Source organism: Camelus dromedarius, chromosome 4 (assembly GCF_036321535.1).
Source record: "Camelus dromedarius isolate mCamDro1 chromosome 4, mCamDro1.pat, whole genome shotgun sequence".
Taxonomy (NCBI): domain Eukaryota; kingdom Metazoa; phylum Chordata; class Mammalia; order Artiodactyla; family Camelidae; genus Camelus; species Camelus dromedarius.
The window spans coordinates 71,335,408-71,349,530 of record NC_087439.1 but is presented as its reverse complement, the minus strand read 5'-3'; the positions used below and the strand labels follow the sequence as shown (position 1 = coordinate 71,349,530).

Below are 14,123 nucleotides of genomic sequence, written 5' to 3'. Positions count from 1 at the left end.
TAACCAGGTCTGTGGGAGAGGCCCGGGGCCTCAGCTGCCTCGTCTGTGAGACAGGATCAAACTCTGGCCTCTGCTGACTCTTGGGATCATTGTGATAGCGCTGTGGGTCCATGAAAAGGCAGGTTAACTGTAAAAGTTTACTGCTATGGAAGTTAAAAAAAAGAAACCCAAAGCGTCAGGCTATTTGCTATGCAATTTTTATAAAATTAACATTGTTTCACCCCTTTGTTTTATTTTGTTTCTCATCATTTCACTATTTCCTCTTTCTCTCCTTTTTTTTAAGAGTGTCTGGAGCGCGTGTTTCAGTGGCTCGGGTTCAGCGTACAAGTGTATGTTAACGTGACTAAAAGTCGCCTAGAGGAGGTTCTGCGGGAATATAAGAGTCATCCAGGCCATGCTGATGGAGACTGCTTTGTGTTCTGTGTTCTGACCCACGGGAAATTTGGAGCTGTCTACTCTTCTGATGGGGACCTCATTCCCATTCGGGAGATCATGTCTTACTTCACAGCCCAGCAGTGCCCCGGCCTGGCTCACAAACCCAAACTCTTTTTCATCCAAGCCTGTCAAGGTGAAGAGATACAACCCTCCGTATCCATTGAGGCAGATGCTATAAATCCTGAGCACGTGACCCGTTCCCTCCAGGACAGCATTCCTGTTGAGGCGGATTTCCTTCTTGGCCTGGCCACTGTCCCCGGCTATGTATCTTTTCGGCATGTAGAGGAAGGTAGCTGGTACATCCAATCTCTGTATAATCATCTGAAGGAGTTGGTCCCAAGGTGAGAGTTTTGAGTTGTTCCATCCACCTACCTGTTCCTCCATCTATCCACCCACCCATGCATCCATCCATGCATGCATCTATCCATCCATCCATCCAACAAACCTGTATTGAGCACCAGCAAGGAAGATACAGAATAAAAAAAGATACAGTGCCTGCCCTCAAGCTGCTCACACTCTAGAGGGATAGACAAGTTGACGAGGAAGATCATCCCCAGTGGTAAATATACATTGTAAAGCACAGGTGTTACGGGAATGTATAGAACCAGCACCTCACCCATATTTGGAGCATCAGGGGAGGTGTCGAGATGACAAGTGGTGGTCAGTGGAATATGGGGGCCAGTGTTCTAAGTGCTTTACATAAATTCCCTCATCTAGTTATTATGGCAGCCCTTCAAACCGATACCATTTGAGAGCTGAGAAAACAGGCATAGTGAAGTAAGTAACCTGCCCGGGCCCACATAATCAGTGAGTGGTGAAAGCATAATTCAAACTTGAGTTCTGTCTCCAGACCCTATGCTTTACTTCCAGTGATAATGTTTTGCCCACTCTTGGAACATTCTAGTAAATGGTACACATCCCACAACCCCTGGCTCAAATGCTACCTCCTCTTTGGAGCCTTCTCGTGTCCTCGCAGCCAGACATGCTGTCTTTCTCCTTGTAACTTGCAGTGGAAACTTGACCTTCTTTTCATATGGTGTTGGTTGCATTCTGCCTTGTATTGTGGAGTTTATCCATATGCCAACCTTGTTACGTTTCATGTCTGCATTCTAAGGGTTTAAGTTCAGGAGTTGTGTCATGTTTATCTTCATATCCCTCCCCAAACCAAAATAGAGGGCATTACTAATAGTGGTCTCTCTCTCTATTTCTATCGTCTTCTATCTATTGTATCTCTATCTACCTATCTATCTATCTATCTATCCATCCACCAGCTTGAAGGAAGAACATGGAAAAATAATCAGATGCAAAATGCCTTTGTGGATGAAGTACATTAAAATATAAGGTGTGATTATTATAATATCCTTAAATACTGAATATAGAATTGAAAAATTTTATATTATTTGGCATTTCATTTTCAATTTCAAAAAAAAATATTTTTTTGTATTTGGCAAGATTTGAGTTAGAATCTTGGCATGTTAGACTGGTAAGAAGCCATATGTTTTAGGGTCTTTTTTCTAAGACCTGGTACGTGATTTCTGTCTCCCAGTTGAAAGTATTTTTTCTTCTTTGCCTGCAGACAGGAAGATATCTTATCCATTCTCACCGCTGTCAACGATGATGTGAGTCGACAAGTGGACAAACGCGGAAAAAAAAAACAGATGCCTCAGCCTGCTTTCACACTACGTAAGAAAGTCATATTCCCCGTCCCACAGGAAGAACTTTTATTATAGTGGAATTCTGATCAACTTGTAGATGTGAAAAGACCCTTTGACCATCATTTCCAACCTCCCACCCCTCATAGAAACCAGTGACAGATGGTGAGCTGGCCTCCGCCTGTCATTCTAGTAATAGGAAATGCCCTAAGTTCTGACGCAACAAATTCTGGGGTTTTTTTTTTTCCCCCTTTTTGATAAGTCTAACTGTTAGAAAAAATTTTTCTTATTGAAGACTTGGATTGTTGTCTTGAATTTAGTTGTGCACCCTGAGAAAAAAGCAATCAGCCTTGGTTTGTGCATCTGTGAAGTAAAAGGTGGGACCTGGTATATTTTAAGGTTCCTTTTGTCTCAGAACCACTATTCGTGGCCTTGACTGAGCCTAGATTCCCCCTTGTTATACTTCTGTATCCCCTCTGCATGGCCTTGTTTTGGACACTGGGTGATGATGAGGTCATGGTTTGCTGACCCCCTCTCTGCTCTCCCCCCAAATTTGGTCTATGCTGCACCCATGTCTTGCTTCAGTGTAAGGAAGGCATTCCTGCAGGAGCTGTTTCTCTTGGGCTGGGAAGAGGGTTGGCTCTAGGAAGATGACAACTCCGTGTGAAGAGAGACACATTCAGCTACTCTGGGAGCAGAAACTCTACAACCTTGTGTTAAATTCCACGTTGGTCAGAACTTTTCAAATGCTGATGACGGAACACCTACCTCGAACCAACGAAAGCAAAGAAGAAAACTGATTGCCTCTTTCACCTGAAAACACACGAACAGGAAGACTGGCTTCAGCTGAGGCTTGAATCAGGACTAAATCTGCAGCACATCATCTCTCTCGGCCAGAATCCTCAGGGTTGGCAGCTGACTGTAGTCAATAGCCCCCACCTTGTCTCTAACACACTCTGCTCCTCTGGACCAAAGTGATGGGGAGAGAGGCTGCCTCAGGGACTGAGTTGTTCACAGGGCTTGTTGCTCTCTCTTTAGCCAGAGGAGTGTCTGGCTGAGTCTTGTGGAGGGGGTGGTTCTGTATGGAAGCCTTGATATTTTTAAAATTAAGGTTTTGAACACTTTTGTGTACTAAACTTTTTGCTTAAGTTTCAAGAGGGATTATGAATTCTTAGAAGGAATTAAATGTTAATTCCTGGAAGGAGGGAGACTGAAAGTCCTGTGGGTAAGGACTTCATTTACACACGAAGAAGCTGAAGCCCAAGGAGACAGACTGATTTGCTACAGCCTCCAGCCAGTTACTGTTTACAGGATTTTATTTCCAACTTAAATGAACTAGAATGTCATGGGTCATAACAGGACTTTACTAATGTTTCCTGGTTATGCAGGTTGCTCATGAAAGATGTCAGAGAATGAAGAAAAATAACTCAGTGGTGCTTGATTTGAGAATTATTTCTGTGGAGGTCACATTAATGCCTGGCAAATTTGCAGTGAGAAATATTCATAAGAACCTTGTTACAATGTAGCAAGTAATTATGTGGATTTGAATGTAAGTTGACCAAGGAAACTAATATATATGTAAAGATGATTTTCCAAAACCATTGTTCATACGTGTCAAAGCTAACAAATAGCTTGGTGGTTACTGTCTTTGTCCAGTTGGATATACACAGCTTTTGGACATTTGATAGTCCTTTGCAAGTGATGGATGGTCTGATACAAAGGAAAGAGCAAAGGATCTGGAGAGAGAAGCCTTGGTTTTCTGTTGTACGCTGTGACTCCCTTGCTCTGAGACACTATATCAAGCTAGTTTTTTAAGCCTTATCTATGAAGAGGAAAAGTATTATCTGTTGGGAGGATTAAGGTTGAAATCTAATTGTGATGCAATGCGTGTAAGGCCTTTGGGTGGCAAGTCTTCTGGTAGTAACCTCAGTGGAAACGGCAGAGCTCGTATTCCTTTGCCCCTAATTCCAGCTGACTTTTAGCCTCAAATCAACACTAGCAACACCCACCGACATTCTCTGAGTGAGGAACAAGACTAGCTCTGGGCTCTGAGTCCAGCTGGACAAGGCACCGCTGATGATGGACTGTCCTGCCCCAGAAACCTGTGGGGCTTGTGCTCGGCCTCTGGTCCCTCGCCTCTGGTCTACTTTATATTTCTGTTCCACTGGACCTTAGTGCTTGTGCAAAGCTAAACTCCAGAATCAGGAAACTTTCTATGAACTTTCTTTTCAGAGGCCCCTAGCAAACACTTGAGAAGTCACTAGAGATCTATGTCTGTGAATCGTCTGTACAGACGCCAGGAGCGTGGTCATTCTTCGCTCATTTTTTCTAAATGGAGCATGTACACACTTGTCTCTTGTCTGTACGTATGTGTGTGTGTGTGTGTGTGTGTGTGAATTTAGAGTCCAGAGACAACAGCAGGTGATTTGGTCACAGCTACTTGGTAGTGGCGACAACCATTGTCTACCTACCTGGATATTTATGATGAAAACGGGCAAACTGAGTAAGTTTCTGTATAGTTTGCCTAGTTTTGCTCAACCTACAAGAGCTGTAGTTAATTCTTTCTTTTCCCTTCTTTCTCTCTCAGAAGTTTGGCTTCTACCAAATAAGATAAAGGACATGAAAACTCTTGATAGAGCATTACGCAAGTGTTAGTTATTTAATAACAATACTGCCGGTGTGTAACATTGTCAGTTCTAGTCACTACAGCATCCTACTGGGCTCTGCTTCAGGGATTCACCATGGTGGGTGGCCGGTTTGATATCGTGGCATTTCCCTTAGCAATACATTATATCCCGCCAGTGCTCAGGTAATTTAAACACATAAGCAACTTCATATTTAAGCACTGCCACGTAACTTCTGTGCTCACATCCTGGCACCCATAGAAAGCAATGAACCTTACACTGCATTTTTTAATGTAGCATGGATTAGGGTCCCTGGCTGGGGTCCCCAGATTTACTGTCAGGTGCCAGTGGTTAATCTGTTGGAAATCTTTCTCCCATCCATCCTCTTACCCCATGACAGACTCCTGCTCCGCCATCCCTCCCCTCCGCTTAACTCTTCCAGCAAAGGGAACTCATACCATACGCCGAGTTGCGGATTCGGGAGACCCCGAGGTCCAGCCTTCCGAGTGGAGGATTTGCAATCCTGCCACCTGGTTTCACTTGTGGACGGCTTTCATTTTTTCTCTGCTGGACTTGAACTGATCCCCTTAGAATGTCCTTAAACCACTGGTTCTCATTCTCAACTCGAGCCACACCAAACCAGTGTAACGGTCTCCTGGTGAGATACATGCTGCACGTGACAAGCATTTTTGGTTTTTTTTTTTAACTTCTTTTTTTTCTAGTAGGGTCTGGGTCTTGTCAAAAGTCTACAGTTTGCTCTTAAGGTTGTGGTAAGAATATAGAGACACATTTGTATCTTTAAACAGAAACTGCATTCTGAAAGTAGATCTCTTAAAAAAAGCACTGAAGGGAATTTCCTGTTTAAAAGAAAGAGCCATTTGTCAATACAAACAACTGTTCCTTAATGTAAATTTTGCACATATAAAATTTTAAAAGAGAGTTTTTCTATTTAAAATGCTAAATTGTATTAAATTTTACTTTTTAAATTTATTTTTGAATAGGGTTTATCTTTACATTGTTAGGGTGTATTGGAAGGGTGTTCAAGAAAAGTCTTGGCCCCATTTCTGTCCACTGTATGCCCAGTCCTCTCTCCTCCTCATTCCATAGATAATTCCAGGGTTTCTTAGTGCAAATGCAACAAATACAAATATATGTGCATTTTAAAATAGGTTATTCTTGACACAGAGTACATACACTGTGAAACTCACATCTCATTTGGTCTTATTTTGAATGATTCTGTGAGATGCCTAGAAATACTGGTACAATTCTAGAACAGGAATAACTTTATGAGCTTTGTGGACTGAGCACTTGTAAATAGTAGTAATTGCATTACCAATAAATAGAGACATTTTTCCTTTTTACTTTTGAGTAATATCTTTGATTTTACTTAATAACTTATTTTCTCCTTACATGGTGATATATGCACATTGTGAAATATTTGGGAAATACAAGAACACACAAAGAAGAAGAGTTAACTCATTTATGTTTCCATTTTGGCGTACACTTCCCCATGATTTCATTCTGTATTTGTCCCTGATCTTCCCCACCCTTTAAACGAGCCTAACCTCCATGTCCCTCAATCACAAATTCAGTCAACTTTGTCATTACCGATATCCGTACCTCTGCCCAAATCTCTCTGACAGCCACCTCCTACCATTCCATCACATTCCCTCTAGGACCCTCCCTCCAGCCCTCTTCAGTGCCATTAAGGCCTCTAGTCAGTCCATTGACCTTATCTGCCATCTTTCCAATGTCAACACCGCCCCTCACTCCCTCTCTCCACCTCTACCCAGCTGGAGTCCACATGTCATCACTAAACTCCCTCTGTCACATCCACCCTCAACACCCTTTCCTTTGCCTCAGTCCTACTCATGGGGCAGAATCCCAACTCTGGTTAATCCCATGTCTGCTCACTCTACGTGTGTACTGGAATTCTCGATTGTGGCTGGTGAACAAACTCAACATTGCAGACGAGCCTCACTGAAAATTGACCACAAACCTCAAACAGGCTCTCCGTGTTTCCTGGAAATCTTGTGACATTTCCCTACTTCTGTCACCCTTTTGCTTTCTCAGACTATTTTATATGATCTTTGGTTTGCTCAGACCTTTGTCATCCTCTAGTCCCCTCACTTTCAGTTGAAGGTCTTACTCATTTCGCTAAGGGAAGTGATCAGAAAAGACTCCACCTTCCACCGCCAAGTCTCCCTGCCCACACGCACCTTAACCCTCACTTGCTGATTGCTCTCCTGTCAACAATGGGGGAGCTGCTGGGGCTTCTCCGGGGAGTCAGTGCCTCCTGTGGCGCAGGGACCATGCCATCCTGCTTACTCACCTCTGCAGCCCTCCCTCCTGTCTCCTTCCTGCTCTGTTGTCCTTCCCCTGTCTCCCAGAGCATTCCCCTCAATGCAAAACAGGCTGTACTTTCTCCTTCCTTCAATACAAAACAAAACTGAACCCCCCTAAAGCTTATCTTCTGTCAGGTGCTCAGAAGCGCCTCTGAAAGGAGGATTCCCGTGCTGGGGTTTTGTTCCGGAAGTGCTGTTGGGACTGGGAAGCAGGGCAGGGCAGGGGCGGAGGCAGGCAAGGCTGAAGCCACCCATGTTCTCTCAGCCTGGCCTGGCTGAGCGAAAATCCTGAGTCCCACTCTACCAGATGTCAGGCAGCCTGTGGGGCTTTTGTTTGTGTGTGTGTAGAGGGGGAGATAATTAGATTTATTTTTAGAGGAGGTACTGGGGATAGGAACCCAGGACCTCATGCATGCTAAGCATGCGCTCTACCACTGAGCTATACCCTTCCCCCTCCGTTAGGCTTTCATTGTCCCTCAGTCCTCTGTCCTTGGCTAAGAGCTGGCCCAGGTGGGGGAACTTAAACTTCCCCTAGTCTGAGGCCAGTCCCTAAAAAAGCCCCCCCCCCCCACAAAGGTGTGAGCCTTTAGAAGCAAAATCCCCTCCAAACAGGCAAGCTGGCGGGGGTGGAGTGGGGAAGGGGTGGGGCAGAGAGGGGGTGGAGTGGGGTAGGGAGTAGAGGGGATTGAAAAGGATCAGCAGAGATCTGGCAGGAGCACTGACAGCATCCCCTAGTCCCTCTGGACCCCACATCACATCTCCTCTTTCCATCCTTAGGCCTGTCCAGCGTTGGCGTGGCCTAGGGCAACAGTAAAATCTGAGGCCCATAAACCACAGGTACGAATATAAATATACAACCAACTGCTCTCCTCTCCTACTGCCTCTTTGGAATGACTTGAGAGGCCAGGTTAGAATTTATTATTTCTGTGGTGGGTAGAGTGTCTGCTCCTGGTCCACAGTCGGCCCCTTTCTCTGCCCACCTCCTGCTCCTTCCAGATGACCCGAAGCACTAATAGGTGCAAAAGAACATGAAAAATGTCACACAGTCAGATCAGCATACCCTTAATTAAGCGCAGAATTTTGTGGAAGAATTTTCTACACTTTCAAACTAAAAGGTTAGAGCTATTTCTTAAGAAGTCCTACCTTTTCTTTACTAACCCACTATAGATCGGTCATTTGTGAATTTACCTAAGCAGAAACACTCTCCTCTTGATTATTTTAAAACTTGAAAAACAACATTGGAAAGCTAAAGAGTGAATCACAAGCTGGGACATGATAAGTGCCATACATATAACTGACAAGCAATCTAGAAATATATAAAGCCAGTATCTGCTGCAGTTTTGGGGGTGGTTATTTCTGCTGTGGTGATATAATTAGCATGGCCAAGGCAGAGATAAGGAGCATTGACTCACTCTTTATTGCCCCGAGCCATCCCTACTGCAAAATAGCCAGCCTGATACCTAGTCTGGAACAGGATGCCTGCAGATGAGAAACTCCCTTGTGACGCCTCTGAGTGCCCCAAGCCTGTTTTAATAAATTAGCATAAATCAAGGGGTTCAAATGCAGACCCAGCCCTTTTCATCTGTGTCCCCGACACCTCACTGCTGCTGACATCCCTCCATTCCCAAAATGCACAACCGGAAGCTCAGTACTAGATCTGATCATCCTATGTTGCTGCTTATTTCACCCTTTGGAAGACTTCTCATCACCCCTACTCCTTCCTGACTCATGCCTCCTGACTCCTCAGCTCTGGCCACCCTGCGGGGAGACAGTGAGTTTTGGCTGGGGGCTTCTTGCTGTGGCCAGATTAGCAACTCCAGCACTTGGGTCTAGCCACTTGATGAGGCTGAAAATGACCACTCGGTGAGAGTGACAGAGAGATGTCACTGTTCTCATGTTCCAGATCAGAAGATCAAGGCTCAGAAAAGCTAAGCAATGAACATGGTCACACTGCTAGAAAGTGGGAAGGATCAGCGTTGAACTCTATCTGGTGACTTCCAAGTTCCTGACCTTCCTGTCTGCACTACACTGCTTGAGTGGAAATAACCCCAGAAGGAGGGCAGGCCTACACAGGGTAACACACCCCATCCTTGTTCCTGGAGGTGGGGGCCTGGCCTCTTTGCCTGAGTTATCATCCTGAAATGTCCAGGACAAACCAATTTTATCAACAGTTTCAGGCCTGTGAGAAATGGACTTGGCCCAGGTTAAAGGCTGTGACAGAATTTGAAAATAGGCAGTTTTATTACTTATAAGAAATGTGATTCATTCTGCCAGTAATTGGAAGCACAGCTGTCTGTGGAAGAGGTAGGCTAGTTCAACTTCCTCCTCAAGCTCTGCACTGGATCCTTAGGTCTGGGAGCCCTGATGGTGATAAATCCATTCAGCCACGGCTCTCCAACCCCCTTTAATTAAAAAAATTTGGGGGAGGGTGGCGGTAATTAGATTTATTTATATTTATTTATTTTTAATGGAGGTACTGGGGATTGAACCCAGGACCTGGTGCATGCTGAGCACACACTCTACCACTGAGCTATACCCTCCTCCGTTGTGTTCACTGGGAAGTTACAGTTTCTGGGAAGTCATTCAGCGGCAGGAAGAGAACACGTGTGGGGACACTGAAGAGGCCCTCAGATCTCCCAAGGCTGGGAATCAGAACTGGCTGAAGAAGATGTGGCTGTGCCCACTGACCATTGAGAAGTTCCCTGGGCGGGGTCAGGGGCCAGAGCTTGTCTGCAGTCGGCAAGCGGGGCTGGTGAGCACGGAGGGGCTAACACAGTTCTCAGGGTGGGCACGAGTCAGGTGCTGGCAGCTGGGCCTGATCACCAGGAAGAGGAGCAGCGCAACCAGGAAGTCTCTCCCGCGGCTCTCGCTTGCTCTGTCCCTCCAGCGCCCTCTACCGACAAAGCCTAAGATTGAGCCAGCTGGCAAAGGAGGTGTATCACAGGGTGTAGCTTCGGCATCACGGAGCCGGACTCAGAGAGTGGACTGGAGCTGAGAGGCAATGCATTGGTTGATCCTGGCGCAATATAAACCCTGCTTTTGTAAACAAGATGGTGTATGTGACAAAGTATGTGCAGAGATGCTATAATAATATTTGTTCACACTTTATTTACTCTGCGTGGCAAGAGCTATTCTAAATATTTTGCAAATATTTGATTTTCATACTAACCCTCAAAGGCAGGAGTTGTTAATGTCTATACTCTATGAATGAGGAAACTGAAGCCCCGTGCTGTTAAATAACGTGCCCCAGGTCACACAGGCTAGCAAGTGGCCCAGCAAGAACCACGATGGCTTTACAAGCACAGAAGACTGAAAGAATCAAACTGTTAACAGTGGAGACCTCTTAAGGCAGCACTGAAAAGGCCATAGGAGAGGTTTTCACTTTTTTCTCAGTGCTTTAAATAAATACATACAGTGATTTTAAAAAATAGTGCTTTCTCTTTTGTTTTTGTATCTGTGAGTTTTTTTGTTTGTTTGTTTGTTTGTTTGTTTTGTTTTGTTTTGGAGTCGGGGGAGTTGTATTTTTCTAAGTAACTAGAATCATTAATAAATGACAACTTCCCCTGCCAGGCGATCCGGGAGAACGGCAGGCAGCGGGGGAGGGCGTTTCCGCAGGGAGCGGCAGAGGCCCCATCAAAGGTTGAGAAAAGGCTCAGTCACACGCCTGAGCACTGGTTTCTGGCTCACTTAGGGTGAGTCTAATCTGTGACTGGTTATCCATGCCGAGCTTCCTGCCCGCCCTCCCCACCCCCAGCAGCTTCTGAGAGAAGGTGGCTAGTGGCTGCCCGAGGGAATTAGTATGCATGGAGCACTTGCTCTCTGTAAGATAATATACATAAGTAACCACCACGCTTCAGCATTAATTTACTCATTCGCTTGGCAACTTTATTAAGCAGTCATTTTTAATCCCTGTTTCCCAGATGGAAAGACCGAGGCTCAGGGAAGCAAGGGAAGGTATCTAGATCCTCAGCGAGAGGTCGAGCTGAAGGCAGATCTGTCTAATCCCAAAGTCCAAGCTCACCAGGCTGCTTTCTAGATAGTGAAAGACTTGGCTTCTTTCCCCAACTGCCTGCTTCTGGAAGGCTGACCCTGGTGGCTGACCAGCAACTTGAGATCCTTCCCAGAAACTGAGGGCTGCAGGGAAAGCCAGGCCAAGGGTGGAGCTTTGAGCAGGGTGCACAGGTTAGAGGGAGAATTCTAAAATGGTGCCTGTGGAGCCAGCATTAGCAAGGTAGCCTGAGATCATGAAAATGGCTCCTAACAGGGACTGACTCTCCTGGGGAGCACCCCAGTGGGTTCCTGCCTCTCTGGCAGACACTTCAAGATTAGTAAGTGGGTCCCCTTCACCTATGTTCCATGTGCTTTTCTATCTGGGGGTTTTGTGCAGTTTCCAGTTCATGTGAGTCTGCATACACCCCCTTTAAGACTAGGTTTCCATTCTCTTCTGTGGTTTTCCTGGATATATTCCTTGTTGGTTTTCAAAGCCAGGTGTTTTGGGAGCTTGTCTCTCCTGGGCAGGACCTAAGGGGCTGGGGTTCCTGATGTGGAGCCTGAATCCCGTGCTCCTCTGGGGAAAGACTTGTACCTTTGTGATCTCTCCCCAATTGTAGATTGCTGCTTCTGGGGTGTGGTTTTAGGGGGTTTTTCCTGGTGATCCTACCTGTTGTTGTTTTTTGTTTGTTTGGGGGGGTTGTAATTAGATTTATTTATTTTTTTTTAAAGTTATTATTAACTTACTGGTAATTGAACTGAGGACCTCCGGCATGTTAAGCAGGCACTCTACCATTGAGCTATACCCTCGCCCCTCTCCTACCTGTCTTGATACTGTCCTTTTACCCTTTGCTGTGGAGGCTCTGTTCATCCAGTTTTCTGGTCCCTTTCAGAGGGAATTATTCCATGTTCAGTTGTAGATTTGTTGTGTTCATGAGAGGAGGTGAATTCAAGATCTTCCTGTGTTGCCATCTTGAACCCTCTCCCTGGTTTCACTTCTTTTACCAAACACCCCAGTAAAGCATGCTGCTTTGTAAAGTCATTCGTTTACTTGGGCATCAGTGAATGGATGGTTCTATCTTCTGGTTTCATCCTGGCTCAGAAAGACAAAAGTGACAGTTGAGAATAGTAGCCTTTGGTTCTGTGCCAGTGCCACCTGTGGGCCAGTTTTGTGTGATGACTAAATAACAGCTTAGATGTCAGGCATGATTTGGGTGAAAAGGCTAGCCTGGGGAATAATAGAAAGAGGCACTCTATATTCTCATGAAACAACTTTAGCGTGAGCTTTGGGAACAGCTTGTTGGCAAATGGAGAACAGCTATGGGGTCCTGACTGAATGTGTAAGAAAAACTTGGAAAAAAGAGACATACTAAGCTGGAGTAGTCAAGGTTGGCTTCCTAGAGGAAGTGGACAGTGTTGTGCAAATTCACATTTTGGAATATCATTGGGAGAGAGTATTCCAAGCTAGGACAACCAATAATGGGGGGTTGGGGGGCAGCAACAGAGACAAAAGTGGGTGGAATAGCATGATGTTATCAGGGACCTAAGGCTGAGCTGGAGCTGACATGCACTAGTAAAGGGCTCTGAGAAGATTTGAGTGTCATTTGGGACAAGTAGAGGACTTGCTCTGTTTGAAGAAATATGCCTTGAGATATTTTGAGATAATTTCAGGGACTAGTCACGTCCCTTCCCAGCACAGGAAGCACTTAAACTTTCATCCTCTTTACTCCTCTGATAACGTATCATCTCTCCTCAGTCGTTAGGTATCTGTATCTAATTTCTGTATTTTGTTGTCAGATTTGTTTTTTACTTTTTGGTTATTACCAAGAGTTCTTAGGGATTCAGAGACACCCATCAGCTCGCTTTTCTTCCATGTTTCCACCTTAATTCTCAGGTATCTTGGGCTGATTGTGCTTTGGGTTCATATGCTTTCCTTAGTAGTCATGTCTCTCAGTTTCCCTTTCCCTCTGGCTTGAAAAGTTTCACCCTTTTTCAACAGAGGAACCCTCCCAGCTCAGAAGTCATTGGTCATGGGCAGTCGTTGCCCCGTTGTCCATGCGCTTGCCCTGGGGAACTCCCACTGCAGCAGAACAGTGAAGCTTGTCCCTGGTGGCTTCAGACACAATCTGGTACAGCATTTGCCTGTTGATAAATGAAACCAAGCTCATGAAACCTGGCTTTCCTTTGCCTTTCTTTCCAATACCAGCGAGCCCCTACTCTCAGGGCGTTTGGGGGACGTTTGGTCCCATTTAGCCTGTTTATTTGTCCCTCTTGCCTTCTCGAGGGGGGAGTGTATAAATAAACAATCTCAAATTATTGCATAGAAATTCCTGAAGCGCTCACATTACTGAGGCAAGCACACTTCTAGCATGTTGGAGGTAAGATGTAGACATGCAATGTCTCATAAGCCAAATCATGTGCAAGAATGCAGATTTGACCCAGAAATTCTCTTCTCCTTCAGGGCCTGTTGTCTTCAAGAATAGAGGAGAATTTTAAGGCCTATCCAGGCCTTTACATTTAAAAAAAAATAATTTATTCCTTTTGTTTGGTTTCTGTGGGGAGAAGGTAATGAGGTTTGTTTGTTTATTTATTTATTTAGTTATTTACCTGCAGGTACTGAGGATTGAACCTAGGACCCGGCGCATGCTAAGCACGCACTCTACCCTCCAGAGTCTCACATTTCCTGTTATTTTTCTTTTTCCCTTCTTCCTCTATCCCCAGAGAAACATTAGAGTCATTCTTCCTTAGAAGAGCAGAAACATAATGAGGCCTTCTGTCATCACTTTTATTTTGCCTGGTGAAACAGCTAATGCTGGCCATTTAAAAGGGAAAAAAAAAGTAAGAATACAGGAAAAAAAGTTAAACTTTTATACTCAGTTGACAAGATAAAATATACGTTTATAGTAATTAAAATTAAACTACTTGAACAGAAAAATGGAACAGAGTAGATAGCCCAGAAATAGTCCCTAAAACATGAAAAGTGTGATGTAGGCAAAGGTACCACAAGTCAGCAGTGAATTGGGGAACATTAAATAAGTGGTGCGGGGACAACGAGCTGACTACTTGGACAGAAAGTC

General features: G+C 44.9%; 1 protein-coding gene across 1 annotated transcript in view; it reads left to right on the top strand.

The window, feature by feature from the left end:
- Positions 1-6,072, top strand: part of CASP10 (caspase 10) — a 28,234-nt gene extending 22,162 nt beyond the window's left edge. Inside the window, 3 exon segments of the mRNA XM_010991974.3 lie at positions 284-776; positions 2,012-2,123; positions 2,125-6,072. Of these exon segments, the coding sequence (XP_010990276.1) occupies positions 284-776; positions 2,012-2,123; positions 2,125-2,187 (668 nt within the window). The 3' untranslated portion in view covers positions 2,188-6,072.
- The last annotated feature ends 8,051 nt before the right edge of the window (positions 6,073-14,123 follow it).